The following is a 20,626-nucleotide window of genomic DNA, read 5'->3' as shown; positions in this document are numbered from 1 at the left end:
TCTCCCCACAACAGTGGAGCGGTTCTTGGATGTGTGTGAGCTAACGGAGGCAGCTTTGATTGGAGAAATGCTGCTCAGTCCTGAGAAACCGTGTGAACAATCATGTGAATTCATGTTTCCAATCATGTCCAGACATAATTAAGGCGGATGTTATTCCCACATATTTACGTTCAGTCAAGATACAGATTGCAGCATATCCCGCATGGATTTGAGCTATTTCCACGGCTAAATGTTGTCTTTGGCACATATTAGCCTAATCCTAGTCCTTCTTCCGGCTCTGTTCCACACACACACAAAAAAAGGACAGATTAAAAAAAATTATGAGAAAACAACCACTTGATAATAATAAAAATAATCAAAGCATGTTTAGAAGATCATGTCGCTCTATGCTGCAGGTTTGTTTGTTTACACCGGAACTCAATATTTCTTCATCTACAGTCGTTACCGGTATTTTCGAGAGCTCTGCACATGACCACATAATTTGTTCCGACCGAAAGTGTGGCGTATGCAAACGTTTGTTATAATCGGATAAGGTTTTTTTGGGGGGGCCACGTACACAGTTCAATTCTGATCTGATCTTTGATCGGATCAAAGATATTTTGCACATGTAACCACATTGTTACAGAGAGAGGAAGGCCTTCGCAGACACTCAAATAACTGTGCTCCCCAGCAGTTCACAGAAAGCTTAACAGCTGACATGCATCCGCTTTATACATTTACTGAATTGAAACTGTCCTGTACCCATATTTAGTAGGGTTCCTTTTCTCTTTAGCTCATTTTCAAAACCAAACATCGAGAAAACAGGAACCTGTCTTTGAAACAGCCCCTCACATTGTGTTTTGAGGTCCATCTCACTTTACAGTGCTGTCTGAAACTTGAGGACATTGAGATGGTCAAGCTTTCATAGTGCAGTTTTTATCCCTCTGCCTTTGCTCAGACTATTGGTTCCCATTTCTTTCTATGCAGCAGACTGATTCCATGAAAAACAGTATTTGTACAGCTGCGTGTACATGTACAATAAATAGCAAATTTATCATTATTGCGCATATTAAATCAACTCTGCCTTCTGTTTGAACAGTGGAAAACTCAGTGATCTCAAGAATTTATGTTTTTCTCAAAAATAGAAAGCCTCCCCCTATTGGATTACAGCTCCGTAAAGTAAAGAACATTGCCTAACTATAACACTTTATAATCGTATGTTGTTGTCATTACAGATAATGAAAATCTTAACAATGCATGATAGAATGACAGCCACACAGCATTCTCTCTGTTTGATCATTTTTTTTTCATGTTAGCAAGAGGAAGAGAAGAGAACACACGGAGTTAATAAAGAAACAGGAAGTGGCGCCGGGCGAGTGCAATAATAGGGCCCCAGGGGTGCTTGAGTACCGGCCCTTTTTTGCCTCGTACTAAAAAGAGCCCTCTGGTGAGCTCAGAGGGCCACAAAAACAACGCAGGAAGTTGTTAGTCTGTCTCATGGTCTGGGACTTAATGACTTCTAGACCACCAGTGTCCTGCTGGTTGGAGGCATCTGCACTTTAAGTAAACTCTCTTGACGGCGCTATTCACTTTGACACCTAAGTGGCTCAGTACAAACACAGTACAACGGGTCTTCAACAAACAACAACAGTGTTCATGTCACAGGTTTAGAACCACATAGGACCACAGCCCCAGATTGTGGTGCTGAAATTGATCTTGAGTGCTGTAGACTGGTCCTCTCACAGTGTTTTTCATGTTCTCCGTCTTTTTTCTTCCAGGTTCACTGCATTTAAGGCAAAATCTGTTGAAATTGAATTTGATGTTTTTTCCAAATTCTAACTGTAACACACCTTCAGTTCTGAACAAATTTTGCTTCAGATGATAGACCTTAAGGTAGAATTCAGACTGGCAGGTTTGCTCTTGGTCAGATCCAGACCTTTTACCTCAGATGGATCTCCTAGTATGGCATGTGTGAGGGCTCAACTGAACTCTGGTTTGGACCAAACAAGAGAAATCTGGATTTAAAGGTTGTTTGGGAAACCTGTAACTGTAACTGTGATTTTTGCAGGTGGTTGGGTCTACTTCAGTCTTTGGTTCTGTGCTGAGAGTGGGGTGTGTGAAACCTGACCAGAGGAAAAAAAATTAAGTCCACAGGACTTCCCGAGACAAGGAGACCACTTAAACGAATAGCAAATTAATAAAAAATGTAAAAAAACAGCTGCCGTGACAGGAACCATCAAACAGAAACAACCGATCAGTCATATGGTCAACGATAAAAGCCAACATGCTCATATTTAAAATGTACAGCCATCAGACTGTACAACACTGCACACCAGTGACACACTATGCACGCACACGGTGTATTTTTCATTTGTGGTTGCTGTTGTTGTTTCCGTCGTTTTTAGTTCCTACAAAGGTTGTCTTGGTGTGTATTTTTACTTTAATTTTGATTTAATTTATTTTTGTCGTGTGAGCTACAGATATTCTTCTGTTCTTTCACACTGCTCCAGTGTTCTGCTTTTATCCCCATCGCGGGATAAATTAAGTCTTATCTTCTCTTGAAAAAGCCTGCCTTTTAATCAGTTTAGTCAAAGTGAAGCCAGCATTTGTATTTAAAACCATTTTCTGTTTGACGATTCTTTCTAAAAATGCATTTTTTGTCTATTTTGTGTCCGAGCAGCATTCAGAATCCTCGTTTCGGCGGGAACCGTCCCCGCACTGTGTGGGACGAGCGCCAGGAAAATGTGAGTAAAAGGCTTCAGTCTACTGTCCACATTTGCTAACAGTTGCTAACCTGGAGTTGGTGGTCATAAAACCTCATTTAAGGTGAGGAAGGGGACAAGACTTTTCCTCTTTTTAAGGCCTTTCTGAAGACTAACTGATTACTGGTTTGGTCCCTTTTATTTGTTCCAGTAAAATAGGAATGTTTAATTTTGTGACTAAAAGAGTTATTCATGCATTCCCACTAAAAAAACTGACGGGTATCCTGGACAATACCACCCACCCTCTGCACATGACTATCAGTAGCCAGAGAAGCACCTTCAGCAAGAGGCTGCTCCTCCCAAGGTGCAGGACTAATAGACTGAGGAACTCCTTTGTCCCCCGGGCCATCAAACTCTTTAACCTCCACTTAGGAGGGGGGAGGAAGATGGAAAAGTAAAGGGAAAGGGCCTGAGTGACCTTTTTGTTTTGTATATGCTGTTTTGCAGATATTTAAACTGTTTCTTACTGTTCTAATTTTCTAATTTTTCTAGTTACTGTGCTGCTTTTTCCTATATGTATGTCAACCAGTGCTGTATGCGATGGAGATGTCAATTTCCATGCGGGAACCTCCCAAATGGATAAATAAAGTTTTCTATCTATATCACAAAAAAAGGACTATTTGTTACGTGGTGTGGTGCGTTTTCACACTACTGTGACATTGGTCCACTTAGCCGGCAGAGCGGCACCGACCTCGACTGCAGCAGCAAAGGAAAGCGATACTTAGGCTGATGGTCACGATGTGTCTGATAAAGCATCAGTTCAGAGAGAAAGTTCACCTCTTACCTCTTGTTTTTGTCCAGATGATGAAGCTAAAGTTTGTTTTAAAGAAGCCAGCACAGCACATGCCCCCCCCCACCACCAAGGGCCCTGCATGTCTAAGGTGCAATTAAAACCGGGGGGGGCTTGGACATCACTGCCAGCAAGCAGCAGGTGTCCTCTCAGCGCCCTACCGATTGTTAGGATATTTCAGGTTCAGACTTCTAAAAGGAGGCTGCACTCCTCCTATTGACTGCATAAAAGAACTGAACTGAGTGACCCCCCCCCCCCCCCCCCCCCTGGCATTCCAACCTGCTGGTTCCAAGAAGCCAAAATCTCTTAGACCTTTACAGAGGAAAAAAAAGCTGTTAATAAGTCATTCTATTGGTCAGAATAACCATTCTTTGATCTGAAACCTTTTTTTTTACCATATTATTGAAAATTCCATTTTTTTCTGTATTGCAAGATATTCAAGTTAAAAACTGACCAATCAGATGCCTCAAAAAACAATAGCAGGTTTTGCGTCGAAAGTTTAAAACATCTGATTGACAGATTCACCTGAGCCTGCTTTCAAGTGGTAAGGCTGTGACCTTCCAACAAGCTCCCTCCTGATTGGTTGAAAGAGTGGTTGCCATTGATATGTTGACTCAACTTACCTGGACTTATCACTGACGAATGCTGGCTCCAACATGGCAACATGTGTACAGTGAAAAAATGGCGACTGATATGACTTTATTTTGTTGGAACTAGAATTAAACCATTTTCTACAGATGACATCACACTCACCACGTGTGACCACATCTGGCTCTGTTGACAACAGAGGTTTTCTTATGTTTGTGTTCAGTTCCTGCTGAGCCGCCGCAGATTTGTCGCAGCAGCAAGCCTGGCAGAGAGCCAGGATCGAACTCCTTCAACAGCAGAGGTAAATAAAACACCAAACCTCCCAAACTATGCCACACGAGCAGCCACTCTGTTCCAGATTTTCACTCTATTTTTTACATTTATCTTGCTTTAATTCATTTATTATGACAGTCAATGTTTGCTTGTTTTCCACAGAAGCTCAGAACAGCGCTCCTGAGAGGGTGAGTTTCCTTTCTGAAGGATCAGAATTTATGGTGGAGCTGTCAGGTAGAACACAAACAGCTGATGTTGTGAACTTAACAAAACATTATGAAACCAATAGACTAAGACACAAAAACAGGGGTCAGCAAGTGAACCCTGTAGAACTCCATAGCCACACTTACAGGTTAGCACAACATTTTAACCTTCCATTAATTGATGAATTTCTTCTTTTTTCCAGTCCGGCGGTCACTCCTGGAGGTGCGTGCACACTCACACACAAGCTTGGTTGTAACTTTAAGCTCTCTCACTGTCTGGACCGTTCAATGGGATGAAGATGTGAAGTCCATCCCAGCAACAGCAGTCATCCTCTCCATTCCCTCTTCTGTCACCAGAGCAGAGCTTTCAGTGAAATGCTTCCGCAGAGTTCTTCCGCCTGAAATGTTCTGTTCTATCATTAAATACACATTTACAGCATCAGTCCATACTATCTGTGTGAGATCGCCACTGTTTTCCGGGACTCCCCCCCCCCCCCCCCACAATTTAGGCTCACATCTTCCATGATAACCCACACCTTGACACATATGTCCCCCCCCCCCCCCCTTTATTATGCAGCACCACAAAGGGTCTTGCCCATTCCACACTGGATAAAGCTCATTGCGTCCCTTGAGATCCAACGCTGGTCCTGCGCTGAACTAACTGAGCCATCCAGACACACAACCAATAGTGGAGCTGATGATTAAAATAATCCTGCATTTTGTGGTACAAGCACTAGATATAGCATGGATAAGCCTAAGGATCCCCTCTTTCAGAAAAGGACATTAGCCCCGTGATTATCCAAGATTTTAAAATGTGGTATGCATATAATAGTAATGTGCAGGTACCCCTCAAGTTTAAAGACTGTATTTTGTGCATGAACAGCCCATATTGTTGAGACTAGGTTTTGTAACAATCGACTGTATGGCTGCCATCTTGACAAATCAACGCCCTTTTGGATTTTTCTCCTGGCTAACAGGTTTTTCTGAAAGAGGGTCTGCTAAAGTCCAGCCATGCCAAATTTGGTGCTTGTACCACACAATGCATGATTTGTCTGCCATATCAACCGAAGCAGGTCCACTAACACTCACCATGATGTTTGTGTTCGATTTAGGCCTCAGCCTGACCCGTCTGATCCTCCCGCTCGGTCCAAGCCTCCTCCTGTGCTACCCCCCTCCTCGACCTCCATCGGCCGGAGCAATTCCTCCGCTCGGCCCCCGCCCAACAGGTCCTCTTCTGAGCGCGTCACAGACTGTGTTAAGATTGGTTTATTATTGGTTTATCATTAACAATATTCCGTTTGGTTTTTCAGATATCCTGGTCCTGCAGAGGTATGCTGGCCTTTTCACTCACAGAACGAAAGAACGTGAGATGAAAATTTGTGGTTTTTACTTCAGTCGGGCACAAACTATTCAATTCAATTCAATTCAATTTTATTTGTATAGCCCAAAATCACAACAACAGTCGTCTCTATGGGCTTCGAAGTAAAACATGAACTTAAAAGGATCACGAATACAAAGAATTCAATAGGAAAATACTAAAATGAACTAACAATAACAGCAAAAGGGGAGAAACCCTCACTGCCTTCAGGAACACCTCATTCATGGAAAAGAATGTAGTTTAGGATGAGATGATGGAGGAGAGCAGCGGCACATTTCTGACGGGGGTGTTTACTAAATGAGCTCTAAAGTCTTTTCTCTTTTTCCCTCTTTAGCAAACACAAAAAGAAGGTATGAGTATTTTCTTTTCTTTTGTCTGCTTAAAACCTGAAAACATGAATGAGAGAATCTTCCAGAAGGACCTGCAGGATGGAAGAGGCTCAGTTTTTGTTTTTAATTTTTTCATTAAGTTTGCTTTGTGCTTTAATTTTTACACCCTAAATGTTAACAAACTGGTTGGGACCCAAACCCTCATTTTCCATTCCCAATTCCAAAGCAAGCTCAGATGCGACGCTGCTGCAGTTCCTCAAAGAACCTCTGGAGGCTGGTGGCAGAAATGAGCCAATCTAATGGATTCCCACGCATGTTAAAAAGTCCAGCTTTACCCTAACAGTTAACTCCTTATCTTAATAAATGACTGAGTGCCTTATTGAACAAAGCAAGGCTTTTTTAAGTTGAGGTTACCCTTTAATGTTAATAATCAGCTTCAGAATTAGTGTTTTCCACCATTGCTTCACAGCTGAAATGAAGTGAGGCTTTTGTTTGTTTGTCACTGAAATGATTTAATAAATGTGTCTTTCATTCTTCAGTCTCTAAACACAGCACCTTCCCTCTCCATAACAAAAGTCTTGCCCCCCGCCCTGGTATTCCTGGAATTCATTCGGAGAGGTAAGTGAACAGAATCAAACCTGTTTTTCAGTTTGAATGCTTCATGGAGGAGGTTCAGCACGAGCTCAGATGAACACAGCAAAGACACTGATGCTGATGCTTCTGTTTTCTCCCCCAGCATGCCCTCTGCAGGCTCCCTGCCTCACAAACTGTCCTCTGGTGAGAAAAACTAACAAACTCAGCTCAGGATTTTTGAAATGACGGATGAAGATCAGACAGATGTGACTCCTCATTGGATGGTTTTCATTTCCGACCTTCAACATGCAGCTTTCATCTTTGTAAAGTTTTTTGGGGTGTTGAAATGTGGTTTCTTTAAAAATAATGTAGAAATAATGTTATTATGGTTTTCATGAATCGAGCAAGTGATTGGCCTGGTTTGGGTTATGTTAGCTTAGAGTCAGGTTAATGTTAGGATCAGGTTGGGTTAATGTTAGATTAGCGTTAGCTAATGTCGGGTCAAAGTTGGGTTTGAAGAATAGGAAGTGAGTCACTCTCTCTGTGTTTGCAGCGATTGCTGAACATCGAGGCAGCTTTGTTGGATCAGAGAGACAGACGCCACGTCCTCCCCTTCCCACAAATACACACATGCAGGTAAACACAACGAAACAAAAGAGCAACACAAGACTCGTGGCAGAGCAGATTTGGGACCAATCCTAAGTAAAGTCTGGAAAACAGATCCATGTTTGGCTCTCAGTCCCGTTGATAAAGGAAGGAAGGTTACAAAGAACTGAATAAAAACAAACAGACGACACAAAACCTTTTTTTAGGACTTGAGACTTCGTAATCCACAGGGTGACCTTGGTGCAGTGGTAGGGCGGTCAACCTCTCAGTGTAATATTGCAGGTTCGATTTCCCCCTTGTCCACCCATGTGTCAAAGTGTCCTTGGGCAAGACACTGAACCCCACCTTGCGTCTGGTGGAAAGTCGGCGCCAGTGTTCGGCAGCAGGAACACGCCATTTACCATTTACATTGAAAACTAGAGTTCAAAATTAACAGTAAATTACAGCTGCAAGCAGTGTTGAATGGCCTGCAGGCACTACCCACCCTGGCCAAGAAAATGATGGCAATCTTTTCCCAAGGTCAATGTAGACTGAGGCTGTAGGTCCTGCTGTGGCCATCCCATAATAATTTCATAACCTCCCTTGGAGACCCCTGACATGTGTCTTCTAGTTTCGTTAGATGTGAATTCAGAAAAACATTTTTGAGCCCCATAAGAGATTTTGACCCGTTCATTCATTTAATGGGTGATGTCATCATTTTTTTTGGTCGTGGGGTTGTTTTCTATGCTCAAAATTCATTTCACCGGGTACGAGGTGTTTGTAAATTTTGAGTTTTTGAGTTTCTGGTGGGGTCAAATTTCTGCTTGAAGGTGCAGAAAGAAAGAAGAATTGTGAAAACGATCTGGTCCTTGACTTAAGAATGTTAACAAGCTCTGAAGTGTTGACAGAATGCTGTTGGAATATGTTTTTATTAAACATCTACACACATAACAAAAGACTAATTTTGTCAGTGGTGCATCTTGAGGCTCCACAGTTATGAAAGCTCTGCTCTGAGACGGACAGTGTTCAACATCCTTTGTAGGAGACTGTCCAAAGCAGGGCTGCCTGTCTAGAACAACAAACAAACCACCTCACCTCAGTTCCATAGTGTCCTCATTGACCTTCACACCCCAGATGACCTCGGCCTTTAACAAACCTTCTCAGTTAGAGCCTGAAGGTTCAATAAAACCTGAACCGTGAAACAGATGATGAAGTGTTTATAGAGCCACATGGAAAGAAACGGAAATGTGATTTCATCAGGAAGGAGGGAGAAAACTGCTCCGGAGGAAGTTCCTGAGTCTGAGCAGCAGGTGGTGCTGCTGTTCATGTTTCCTGCTGTCATGCAGGCCTCTGTGTGTTTCCAGGATCTGGATCCACGCTGGTATGCTGGGATGGTGACCCGGGGTCAGGCTGAAGCATGTCTGAAACAAGTCCACAAGGTCAGGAGGAGAAAGCTCCAGTTTCTGCTCTTTTAAGTCTTCATAAAATATTCGTCAGGAGGCTTAGATCAACTGAAGCTGTAAAGCGTTGAGAGCAATAAACCTGAAAGGAAGCAGGTCAGTGATGTTACCTGTGTGTCTGCATGCAGGACGGGGCGTACCTGGTGAGGGACAGCATCCGGCAGAAGGCCAACCAGCCCTTCACCCTGATGGTCTTCTACCAGGACAAGGTCTACAACATCCAGATCAGGCAGGAGAACCAGGTGTTCCAGCTGGGAACCGGACTCAAATCTCAGGAGGTGAACAGGAATCACACACAGACTTCTGGGAAGGAGCAGTTCTTAGGCTCTTCATGTAGACATGAAGGTTAAACATTTTTATCTTCAGATGAACATAGAAAATTTAGGAACGTGCAGACTAAAAAAATGAGAGGAAACATTTTCGAAGAGAACAAGACTTGATGCTATGGAAGCATTTGTGTAACATAATTAAAAATAAAAGTCAAAAGCAGAAATGCTTTTTAAAGCGGTTTTGAAGTAGAAAATGACAAATAATTTTGAAGTATTGATTTTTCATTTTAATTTTGAGTCATTTGATGCAGTTACATTTTGAAAATGAAAAAGCATTTCTGGTTTGGACCTTTATTTTTAATTGTGCTACACAAATGATTCCATATGATGCAGCCAGTAGGAGGTGCATTTCCAGCTAAAGATGTCCTGATAGATTCAAAATATTTGAATCAAAATGTCTCCATGTGCCTCCGTCACTTCTGACCTAAAGACCAGAGAGGAAACATGTAGTCACACATTTACCCTTCAAGAGTTGATCAAAAGAAGTAGTTACACATTTGACCTGCAGGGGGGGGCAGATAAACGCTCTCTATCTGCAGAGAGCAGCTAATTTTCGTGCATTAACTGTGTTTTTTTTGTGTTGTTTTTGTTTCTAGTCCTTCTCTTCAGTCGCTGAAATCATCTCCCTTTACTCCCACTCTCCTTTGCTCCTCATTGATGCTAAAAATCGGGGCTCTGGACAGCAGAACCAATGTCTGCTTTCTGACCCGGTTGCAAACTATATTACTGGGCAGAAATGGTAGTGAGCAGACGGAACCGGATCAAAACCAGACCAGAGGAGAAACAAGCCCACAAGTCAGAATTAGAGGAATGTTCAGGTTAAGCCTCACCGGTTGAAAAACAGGAAGGAATTCTCAGGCTCAAATGTTTGCTTTTGTTTTTCTATTGAAATACCTTAAAGCTCTACGTGTTTAAGATGTGTTTTGTGTCATGTTTGCTTTCCATAAATTTATTACATACATGATTCAAACTTCAGAAAAACTTGTGTTGAAGTCAAGTCAGCTTTATCCTAAATTTCTGTTCCTTTTTTGATTCTTTGCTTGTCTGTTAGTTTAACTCTCAGCTGATCTCCTTAAAGCGTCCAGAAAGATACAAAAGGCGCCAATTTATTTTTCATTCTCTCCTAATCTGTGGAATTCAGAAGAATGATGACATGAACCAAATGATAATCAACATCTGACCAAACATTTGTGTTTCACTTTTACAAATCATCTTAAAAAAGCTTCATGAAATGCATACTACAATAAATTATGTAATCAAAGATTATTTTGGGGGCAAACAATATGATGCCTAACAGGTTTTTCTTCAATGCATCTGTGCAAAGAATTCTGGGAATTCATGTACTTCTGGGTGTTTTCAGGCTGGACACACCGGGTTTACTGAAAGTGAACCAGAGTGCGTTTCCCCGCGATAATCTGGAACTCATTTTCCGTCTGAATACACCCTCTAATTCAAACTCTTTCAAAGATTTGCACCACATTATGAAACTTTGATTAAAATCACGACTCACACTCTAAATGCTTTTGTCTAATTTATATTTATCTGTAAAATGACTTGCACCATCAGACTGAAGTCAAGTCTGTTTCTTGGTTGTAAAAACTCTTTAATCTCATCTACAAAGATGTTGCTGAATTTATGAAGACCAGAACTGTAAAATTTGGTGTTTTTCCAAGAAATGTAGTCTTTGTTTAAGTCAAGGTTGGATGAAATGTTTCAGCTTTGTTTTAGATGATGTTAGAAAGTCACGTTTGAACAAAATTTGAGGAATTTGTTGTGTTTTTAGCAGTCTGTAAATGTTTATCCATTGTTTTAAATAAAGTTTGAAACGCCACGATGGTCGCCATCTTGTCCAGATATGACGCTACTGAGTGTGTGTCGGTCAGGACATGCCTACACTAAATAAAGCTGAGGATTTTATCACCTGTCAATCACATAACCACACCCTAAATTAAAGCGAAACTTCCATAGCATAAATGGTAATTGGCGTATAACTATATAGCCCTTTACCTTCCTAAGTAACAGTCTCATTTACACGCTGATGAAGTTGATATAAATCCCCCAGAAGAGTTGTCATGCATATTTCATAAAACCACATTTTTTTCCTTTTCCTAACAAGATTGAAGCTTTTTTGTTGTAAATGAGAATCATTTTACTGTGAAGTGAATACAGACTGACCTGAATATGTCACAGGACCCCAAAAGAGGACAGAGAATTTTGTTTTGATTACCCATGATGCAAGGCTGAAATTGTTTTTAGATGGTACATAAAAAAAGAATAATATTTAAAATAAAATTAAAAATCAATAAAACAGACCAAAAACAAGTTACAAAACACACAGTCTGGGATTTCATGCCCTCATGACCTCAAATCCTGCACAGCACGCTTAAGCCAGTACATATCCAGGCTCATCTGGATGTGCTATAGACCACCTGGATGATCCATTATACACATAAAATCTATAAAAATCAAACAATGGGAATTATTTGTTTCTTTTTGTTACTTAACAGGTCACATTCACACACCGGTAACCAATTAGCATATGTCTAGAACAATTAAGTAAAAAAAAAAAAACAGGAAACATCAGGTCCAGGGGGCTCTAATTTAACACATAAAAACAGTAGAAACACTTTTCTGAGTAATCCAAGAAATGTTGACCAAAAACCAATAAATCAATATTATAGTCCATATGTTGACATACCTTTTTCCACAGTTTATCACAACAGAAAGACAGTAGAAAGACGTGAGTGATTTTTTTTGCTTCCTTTGACCTGTTTGGTTGATTTGATCATTTTGAAGACTGGGATGAAGCAGGAAAGTAAGGGAGAAAATAATCTAATGCTGCATTTACACCAGACGTGATTCGCATGTCTGGTTCGCATCAGACGTCTTTGTTTTAAAGGCGCATCAAAGTCATTGCTTGATATCTGTTCAAAAATGTGCTTGATGTCTTGATGCCCCAGATGTGTGTGGGAGGAGCTAACGCCAAATGTTATGGCTACATGGAGAAGTGTCTGTGTTTATTGTATTACAAGACACGGAGGATGTTGACTATATCATGCAAAATTAATGGCAACATAAGAGTCATTGTAGGGATGGCAGAATAATCCATCAACCATGCAGATGTAACTGGTTTAGTGGTTCACCTAGCTAACCTAGTTCAGTGATTTTGATTGTTGTAAGTGTTTATGTGCATACGTGTTTCAAAGAGGAAAAGTGGGTAACTGTGGCATGTGACATCACTAAACAGCTGCAGTTGGTTATCAGCTATTAAACCAGTTTGTCTGGAGACACAGTCAGCATCCAGAAGTGCTTTTGATACATAACAGTTATCACTACAGTACAGTGTTCCCTCCATACATCGAGCTTCACCTTTCACGGTGTCGCTGTTTTTAGCCCAAATTTTCATGCTCTTTTTTTTTTTAAACAGCACACTGTGTTCTGTGTGATTTGTTGTTGAATCTTGTCAATCGATGTCTTCCGTGCTGTGTTTTTGTACAGAAACGCTACACTGTGCAGCTTGGCAGAGTTTTATCTGGCATTCACACCAGGTGTGTGTGGTATAGTCAAGAACACGCTATGCTCGATTTTATGAACGTGCATTCAGCCAGTGGTGTTCACACCGGACAAGCAGGGAGCTGCTGTGAGGGGCTTCTTCTTCTTCTGTTTTTTTTTTTACTGTTTACTAACGCTTGTTCACCACATACAATAGAATGAGGCTTGATGTGAAATGTTGGAGCGCTGCAAATTCCACAAATCCTACTCCAGGCTTTTTCTTTCACATGCTCTATTCTGATATATGAAAGACTTAGTGTCATAGAATTCTGCCTGGGCAGGAAAACAGCAATTATTAATTTAACTTCCAAGATCATATTTACAACGGTTGGAACCTCACTGTTTTGAGAAGGACGCTACCAACACGTCACTACCAAAGCCAAGTCCCTGATTCGTCACAGTTCAGTGTTGTCACATTTTAGAGACCAAGAAGTTCAATTGGTTGAACTTTTAGCTCACGATCAATGAACGTCTGTTCTCTACCTAGAACCTGCAACCCATCTCGCAATGGGCGCCGGGGAAGATAGAAAGGGAGAGGCAAGGACCCCGTGGGCGAGGGCGGAGCGCAGAGACGTCCGCGCTTCGCACCGGGCGTCCACGGAGCTGCCGGTCGGTCCTGTTTGAGCTCCAAAGCCGTCTCTGGAGTGAAACATCCATCTTGCATGCCGTTAAACCAGAGCAGTAGTGACCCATGATCAGAATGAACCGTTTACATGCACCACGATCGGATCAACAATCGGCATAACCCACCTATCTTGATCAGAAAGAAATTTTGATCCAAACGAGTCTGATCGGGGCAGAGTATTCCGAACGGCGTGTTTACATGACGCATTTTTCTTCTGATCAGGTGTTCATTCCGATTACTTTTGTCCATGTAAACGCAGCCAATGACCTTAAAGCCCCGCCCCCAAGTAAAATTAGGCACTCTCAGTGAAAACTGAAAGCTAAGGAGGAAAGAAACAGAGGAAACAAACGTTGAAAATGCAAAACAAATAAATATTATTTTTCATTTGGTATCAGTTTAAGGTTTGAAGTTCTTGTTTAAACTTAGGGGTCAAGTTTTTTTAATTTTCATTATTTCTTTTGGCGTTTTCAATGTGTACTTTTGAGTTATTTTTTTTTTTACCTGATCCTAATTTCAATTCAATTCAATTTTATTTGTATAGCCCAAATTCACAACAACAGTCGTCTTGATGGGTTTCATATAATTTGACCCCATAGCGTGTGGCCCATCAATTTCAGTTTGTTTGACAATTGACTGTTAAATTTACAACTGGATAAATGGCGTGTGATATCATCCATAGAAAATGCCTTGCTTCTGGTTGCAACCAACTGAAGTCAATTCAGTCCCCATTTTTCTGCGATATGTCCTTCACCATGTGAGAAGCAGATGACCTCAGTAAGCCGTGATTGGCTTGTCTACATTTCTGTTGCAACCACTCTCTCCAATCAGGAGTGAGCCTGTTAGAAGGCCACACCCCTTTCCACTGAGAGCGGATAGGGAGGGTCTGTCAATCAAACGTTTCAAACTTCTGACGCTACTTTTATTAAGGCATCTGATTTGTCAGTTTATAACTTAGATAACTTTCACTACAGGAAAAATACCATGAGAAAAATCAGGATTAGCAATAAGATTTTAATAAAAGTTATCAGATCCAGAATGGTTATTCTGACCAATAGAATGACAGAGTAACAGCTGTTTATTTCTTAATAGAAGTCTATGGGGTTTTGCCTTCTTAGGACCAGCAGGTACTTCCTTTTTTGGTACACGGAGGGGGTGGGGGGGTGTTTTTCAGTCTAGTTCTTATTTTACTCTCAATGGTAACGACAAGCTTTTTTACACTGTAAGTTTGTCATCTACTCCTGATTCACAGCAATTTGAATAAAGAAATAACAGAAGAAACACACAAAAACACACATTTAATCTTAATTTTCTTTTTATATTTTCACTATCATGAGAAAAACACCACAAGAACTTAAACACAATTTCATTTTTGAAAGAAAGAAGCAAATTAAAGTCATTTGGAATGTAAACTTTGAAACGTCACGCTGCATTTCACCGCCCGGCCGCTAGCGGCGCTGTGATAAGCCGTAGTCTGAAAAAAGAAGCAGAGGAAGCTGAGCACGTGAGGTGTCCTCGTGTTAAGTTGTTGTTAGCAGACGTTCGGCTCAGAAAATCATCGATTGGAAATGACGAAGGTGAAGAAGGAGAAATTGGATGCGGAGGAGCCCGCCGGCGTCCCGGAGCGCTCCTATCACGAACTGATCGCGAACCTGAACCCGATCGCGCAGCCGCTGGCTTCCAGGAAGCTCAGCAAGAAGCTCTACAAGTGCGTGAAGAAAGGTACGAGTGCGGGACGTTTCCAGGTTGTGGATCAGTCCGGGTCCGACTGGGACCGGGTTGGACCAGGACAGTATTGAGCATTTTTGTGGTTTCAGCTGCCAGAGTGAAGAACATCCGCAGAGGAGTGAAGGAGGTGCAGAAGTTCATCAACAAGGGAGAGAAAGGGTGAGTTAGAACGAGCCGGAGCTGCTCAGGAGGAGGAGAAGCATGTTGGTGGATGAAGCTTCTCATAGGATCCTTTGTTTTTCTCTAGAATCCAGATAATTTCCGTTTGTCTCTGTGCTGCTCTTCATTTCTCATTTTATTGTCTGGAGCTACAGTTCTTTAGAACTTTAATGATGAGAAACTTTGCAAAACCTTTCAACCAAGTTCTTTTCTGTTTTAGTTGGGGTTTAGTCAAAGCGACTCAGTGATGTTGGCCAGTTCACAAATATGACTGCGCATGCGCGGGGTCAAAGGTCAAGGCCTCATTGGACGACAAACTTGGTGATGGTCTCTAACCCTAGCCATGATGAAACATATTCAAAGTTAAAATAACAGGACCATCTGCCCGGTCAGTTAACGAACTAAAGGCGCCCGACGATGCACCAGATGTGCTGCGACACAGGTGTGCTGCGACACAGGTGTGCTGCGACACAGGTGTGCTGCGACACAGGTGTGCTGCGACACAGGTGTGCTGCAGAGGCCTCATCCCCACAGCAGACGATGATAAAAAGGACGTATGCATGCGAAGCATTGGACATGATACAACTTGAGGACTGGATAACAGTTGTCTGGTTCAACATTAGGCCCACATGATGCAGTACTCAAACATTCCAGATCTATAATACTAGTAGAAGGCTTAAATATTCCATATGGACTATCTAAAGGCGTACGACATTCTTCTGTTTCTTTGACAGATCAGAATGCCACTTCTCTGCATTGACAGAAAACAATAACCCGATCCTCTTGTGATTGAAAAGGCTCTTGGGTTGGTGAGGAAGCAACTAAAACATGGCTGACAGAAATGTCAATATTGCTCACTCATGTCACTGAACGGTCTGTTCTTACTAGTATTTGCTGCTTTGGTTTTTTTGTTGCTATTTTTTCATTAGCTGACCCACCAACGGCAAACTGCATCTGCCGATGGACCTGTACTTTGTCTTTGGTTATGTATCGTAATGGCTGCGTTTTGGCTTAGCGGTCACCTTGTCTGCTGTCCATTGAGGTCTCGACCTTTGACCCCGCACATGCGCAGTCACCCGTGTGACTCAGTCTTTTGTGTTTAGTCTGAGGGGGCGTGACCAGAAGTGACTTCATTGCTTGCAAGCTGGTTTTCTGATTGGTCGTTGCTCTACAGGATCGTGGTTTTAGCTGGCGACACTCTGCCCATCGAGGTGTACTGCCACCTACCGGTCATGTGTGAGGACAGGAGCCTGCCGTACGCCTACATCCCCTCCAAAGTGGTGAGTCAGCAGCGCACCTATGCAGGTGTTCCTCTCTTTGAGGACTTCAAAAATAGCAGTAATGAAAGTGGATTTGCAGAGGCGATCCATGAAGGGATCTGCTGAAAGGTGAACCACCACCGACAGCAGTAAAGTTATAACTAAACCTCTGGTACGTTGTGTAAAAGTGAGGAAATATTTCAAATTTTATTTGCTTTCTTCAGAGAAACACATTTTTTCAAACGAGACCAGAACATTAAAGGTGGACATACATTCTGTGAAAGAAAGTTCTGGAAGTAAATACTGAGATGATCTCCACTCACAACCAAAAATCAAATAAATATAAATAGCTTCCAATATATTTATACACTAAACTAGAAATTCCTTACATCCAGTGAAGTATATTTGGGTTACAGTAGCAGCATTCTGGTATGGAGATGTCTTTGGTGGGTGGAGTTCTCAAAAACAAAGCGCTTGAATGTAAAAAGCACAATTTTACAGAATATGGCCTAAACTGTTTAAAATGGATATAAAGTGCCTCTATTGCAAGTTACAGGTACTTAACATTCTCAGCTGTTTCTAACTTTGCTGCTGCTGGGGTGTGTCAGAATTCCTTCACTACTCACTGCATAATGCGTCCACCTTTTTGTAGAGCTGTCTGAATCTACAATTACAAAATCCAGTGCCCTAGAAATTTACCAGAAGTCTCTGTGAAATACCAGTGTGCATCAAGGCTCACTATGTCGGTGAATATAGACCACAATGCATAGTATCAGAACAATTTTTGCCAAAAGAAAATGTATTTAAATGTATTTTTTTAATTAAACCATCAATGTTTTTATCTTCAGAACTCAGTGGACTCATAAATAATGGTGACAAAACGCTCATATGAATTAGATTTTAACTTTGTGAAATCAATTATGTCATATTCGCCATTTAAAATATTAAGCACTGAGCATTGTGTCTGAATTTTCTTTAAAATCCAGGGCACTAAATAGTTTTAGTAGTTAGGGGTTAGGGTGGGAGTTTGTCATCTTCCACTGACACAAGAGAAGGTGCTGTTCCCTCGACTCTCCTGCAGGAGGCAGTACAGTTCACCTCATAAAGGTGTGATGTCACCATCAGGTCTTTAGTTTTAGCTAACCTCAGTTATAATGAGAACTATTTCCAGAGAGTCCACAAAACTAGCAAATATGTTGTAAATAACCTGCAGTTAATCTACTTCTCCAATAGATTTTTGTTAACAAATAACTTTTTTTCTGAACTGGATCAGGATGTTTAGGGGCAAAAGCTGCGTGTTTATTCTGGGATGTCTCGCAACATTTGAGACTTTGTTGTTTTCTTATTCCTCATACATATTAATCCTACTGGTAAAGTCTTTGAAAGCAAACACAATTGACCAGGTGCCATTAAAGCTACTGTTTTCTTCAGGAACTTCAATTTTCTCTAAATTCTCCATCGTTGCCCTTCCTGGGTCAGAACATTGTTGGGATTACACACCAGGGGGAGTCATGGCGGTGATGCTGGTCGGTAGTCTCATAGAAATTAAAAAATGTCGACATTTAGATTTTTTTTAACCTAATGCTCAGCTTATGTAAATGCAACAGCTGGTTGACGAGACGACCCAGAGAGGTTCTGCATGATGGGGAAGTTCATTTGTTGCAGCAGTTCAGTGCAAAATAGAGAAACAAGAAGAACAACAGCAATGCACAAAAACAAGGAAAGGATGTGTAAAAATGTGCAAAAATAATGACATTTAACAACAAGAAGAATCTACACCTATATACACTATGACGACATATTTTATACTTAATAATAAAATTAATCAAAGTAAAAGACATAATATTCGGATGGGCTATGGATGCATGATAACCGGTTGATAACCACGATAACCATGCATATTTAAACTGTGGCATTGTACAATCTAACAGCTGTTGGAATGAATGACCTGCGGAACCGTTTCTTCCTACATGGAGGGTGTAACAGTCTGCAGCTGAAGGAGCTGCTCAGTGCCTCCACTGTCTGATGTAGTGGGTGAGAGGTTTTGACAATAATGGATGTTAGCTTGGCCAACATCCTCCTTTCACCCACTTCCTCCACAATGTCCAGTGGACAGCCCAGGACAGAACTGGCCCTCCTGACCAGCTTGTGGAGTTTCTGCCTGTCCCGGTCTGTGCTGCCTGCTCCCCAACATGCCACAGCGTAGTGCAGGGGTCGGGAACCTTTTTGGCCAGGAGAGCCATAAACGCCACATATTTTTAAATGTAATTTCGAAAGAGCCATACAATAATGTAGTGTCCCTTTCCCACACTAAGGCACGGAGACTTAACCTCTTTTAGGGTTCTTTATTCTGGTTACTGTAGACCGCAACAAACGCCGTACAATCAATTCAGCAACTCCTGAATCTCTCCCGCCGAGACGAGAGCGCTTCTCCCAACTTTATATTCCCCCGTCCTGCTCCAGCCCTCCCATTTCCTTATTCGGCCCACAGCTGAACCCCATTGGTCCAAACTCCCTAACAACAGGCTGAGCGACAGAACTGAGGGCCAATCAGATCTCTGCTTGAACGATGCGTTCCATGAACTCCAGAACTTTTAACGCGGCCCAACAGCCAAGTTAAACTCAGTCCGCGACAATATGTTTAAAACTAAATATACAAATGAATGTGTGCATTTCATGTAATTTCAACATTTTTAAAGTCCAATAAGTCTGTGGATTCTTTTTAATAACATTGTTATACTGTTGCTAATAAATGATGAGTATTTCTCGTGGTAGTTTTGCTGATGGTCTAGTCTGGTTGATCCGTGGTGAGTTTCTGCTTCATGCAGGCGTTGAGACTTTAAACGTGATCGTAGGTCTGAATGTTCTTTAGATGTGAGACAGACATGGAACCAAACACACACACCCACGCTGCAGGAGTGACGGGCAGCAGGTTTACATTTTTACCATCTCTGCGCGATTCACCTGCTGCCGGTCCCCCCCCACCCCCCCACCCCCTCTGCTTTCTTCCTCACACATCCCGTCCCCAAAACTGCGCGCTCTTCCTCAGGGAGGCAATTCAAAGGTTTCCGTGTGGTACAAACTCTGTGAAATAATAGATAACAGTAAACTGATAGTTTTTTCTCCAAGCACCGCTACTACTGCGCGCCTCTGGCATTGCATCGCGCCCGAGAAGGACTGGTCTAATGAAAAAAAAAAAGTATAATTAAGGATTTGTCTGCGAGCCACATGTGACCATCAAAAGAGCCATATATGGCTCGCGAGCCATAGGTTCCCGACCCCTGGCGTAGTGGATAGCAGAGGCTACCACAGATTCATAAAAAGTCCTTAAGAGAGGCCTACACACTCTAAAGGACCTCAGAAGGTGGAGGCGACTTTGGCCCTTCTTATACAGGGCATCGGTGTTGTGAGTCCAGTCCAGTTTCTTGTTGAGGTGAACACCCAGGTACTTAAAACTGTCCACTATCTCAATGTCCGAGCCCTGGATGCTCATCGGTGCGTATTGTGTCTCCCAGTCCGTGGTCTGGAAACAGTCTCTCAATCTCTTCCTGGCCTCATCAGTCCACGCTCTCACTGACTTCTGAGGTGGTTCTCTTCTTGCCCTGGGTTTGTATTCAGGAAGCAGATGCACCATGTTGTGATCAGAGCGGCCGAATGGGGGGAGGGGTTGGAGTCATATGCGTCCTTAACGTTCGCAAACAGTAAGTCCAGCGTCTTGTTCTCCCTAGTGTGGCACTTAACGTACTGAGTGAAAGTGGGGAGAATGGAGGAGAGCGAGTTGAAGTTGGTTGAAGTCCCCACTGATGAGAAGCAGCACCTGTGGGTGCCGGGTCTGCATACGCGTCACCGCTCCATGGAGTCGCTCGCAGACTGCCTTTGCGTCGGCCGATGGAGGGATGTACACGTTAAACACTATAACATGAGAAAACTCCGTCGGAATGGAAAACGGCCAAATGCCCACAGCGAGAACCTCAATGCCACGCGAGCAAAGCTGTTCCTTTACAGAGGCGTGCCCCGGGTTGAAACCATCTCTCATCAATAAACACCTCCAGTTCTC

At 42.2% G+C, this 20,626-nt stretch overlaps 2 protein-coding genes across 3 annotated transcripts in view; both read left to right on the top strand.

Moving 5' to 3' along the window:
* lcp2a (lymphocyte cytosolic protein 2a) overlaps positions 1-11,080 on the top strand; it is a 31,493-nt gene extending 20,413 nt beyond the window's left edge. Inside the window, exons 9-21 of the mRNA XM_023962603.2 lie at positions 2,660-2,723; positions 4,343-4,420; positions 4,555-4,580; positions 4,799-4,818; positions 5,708-5,821; positions 5,906-5,924; positions 6,308-6,323; positions 6,842-6,920; positions 7,039-7,079; positions 7,429-7,511; positions 8,825-8,899; positions 9,049-9,198; positions 9,846-11,080. Coding sequence (XP_023818371.1) covers positions 2,660-2,723; positions 4,343-4,420; positions 4,555-4,580; positions 4,799-4,818; positions 5,708-5,821; positions 5,906-5,924; positions 6,308-6,323; positions 6,842-6,920; positions 7,039-7,079; positions 7,429-7,511; positions 8,825-8,899; positions 9,049-9,198; positions 9,846-9,992 — 912 coding nt within the window. The 3' untranslated portion in view covers positions 9,993-11,080. The remainder of the gene's footprint in view (positions 1-2,659; positions 2,724-4,342; positions 4,421-4,554; positions 4,581-4,798; positions 4,819-5,707; positions 5,822-5,905; positions 5,925-6,307; positions 6,324-6,841; positions 6,921-7,038; positions 7,080-7,428; positions 7,512-8,824; positions 8,900-9,048; positions 9,199-9,845) is intronic.
* A 3,792-nt stretch (positions 11,081-14,872) lies between these two features.
* The window catches only part of nhp2 (NHP2 ribonucleoprotein homolog (yeast)), an 81,696-nt gene continuing 75,942 nt past the window's right edge, over positions 14,873-20,626 (top strand). Inside the window, exons 1-3 of one of the 2 annotated variants that reach the window (XM_004076040.4) lie at positions 14,884-15,145; positions 15,241-15,310; positions 16,485-16,590. In XM_004076040.4, the coding sequence (XP_004076088.1) occupies positions 14,992-15,145; positions 15,241-15,310; positions 16,485-16,590 (330 nt within the window). In that variant the 5' untranslated portion in view covers positions 14,884-14,991. Of the gene's footprint in view, positions 15,146-15,240; positions 15,311-16,484; positions 16,591-20,626 lie in introns of both variants that reach the window. The other variant, XM_078931190.1, reaches the window with a different exon arrangement.

Source organism: Oryzias latipes, chromosome 14, assembly GCF_053564925.1.
Source record: "Oryzias latipes strain Hd-rR chromosome 14, Olatipes_Hd-rR_3.1".
NCBI classification, from domain to species: domain Eukaryota; kingdom Metazoa; phylum Chordata; class Actinopteri; order Beloniformes; family Adrianichthyidae; genus Oryzias; species Oryzias latipes.
The sequence above is the reverse complement of the archived record's forward strand: the minus strand, read 5'-3'. Positions and strand labels throughout refer to the sequence as shown.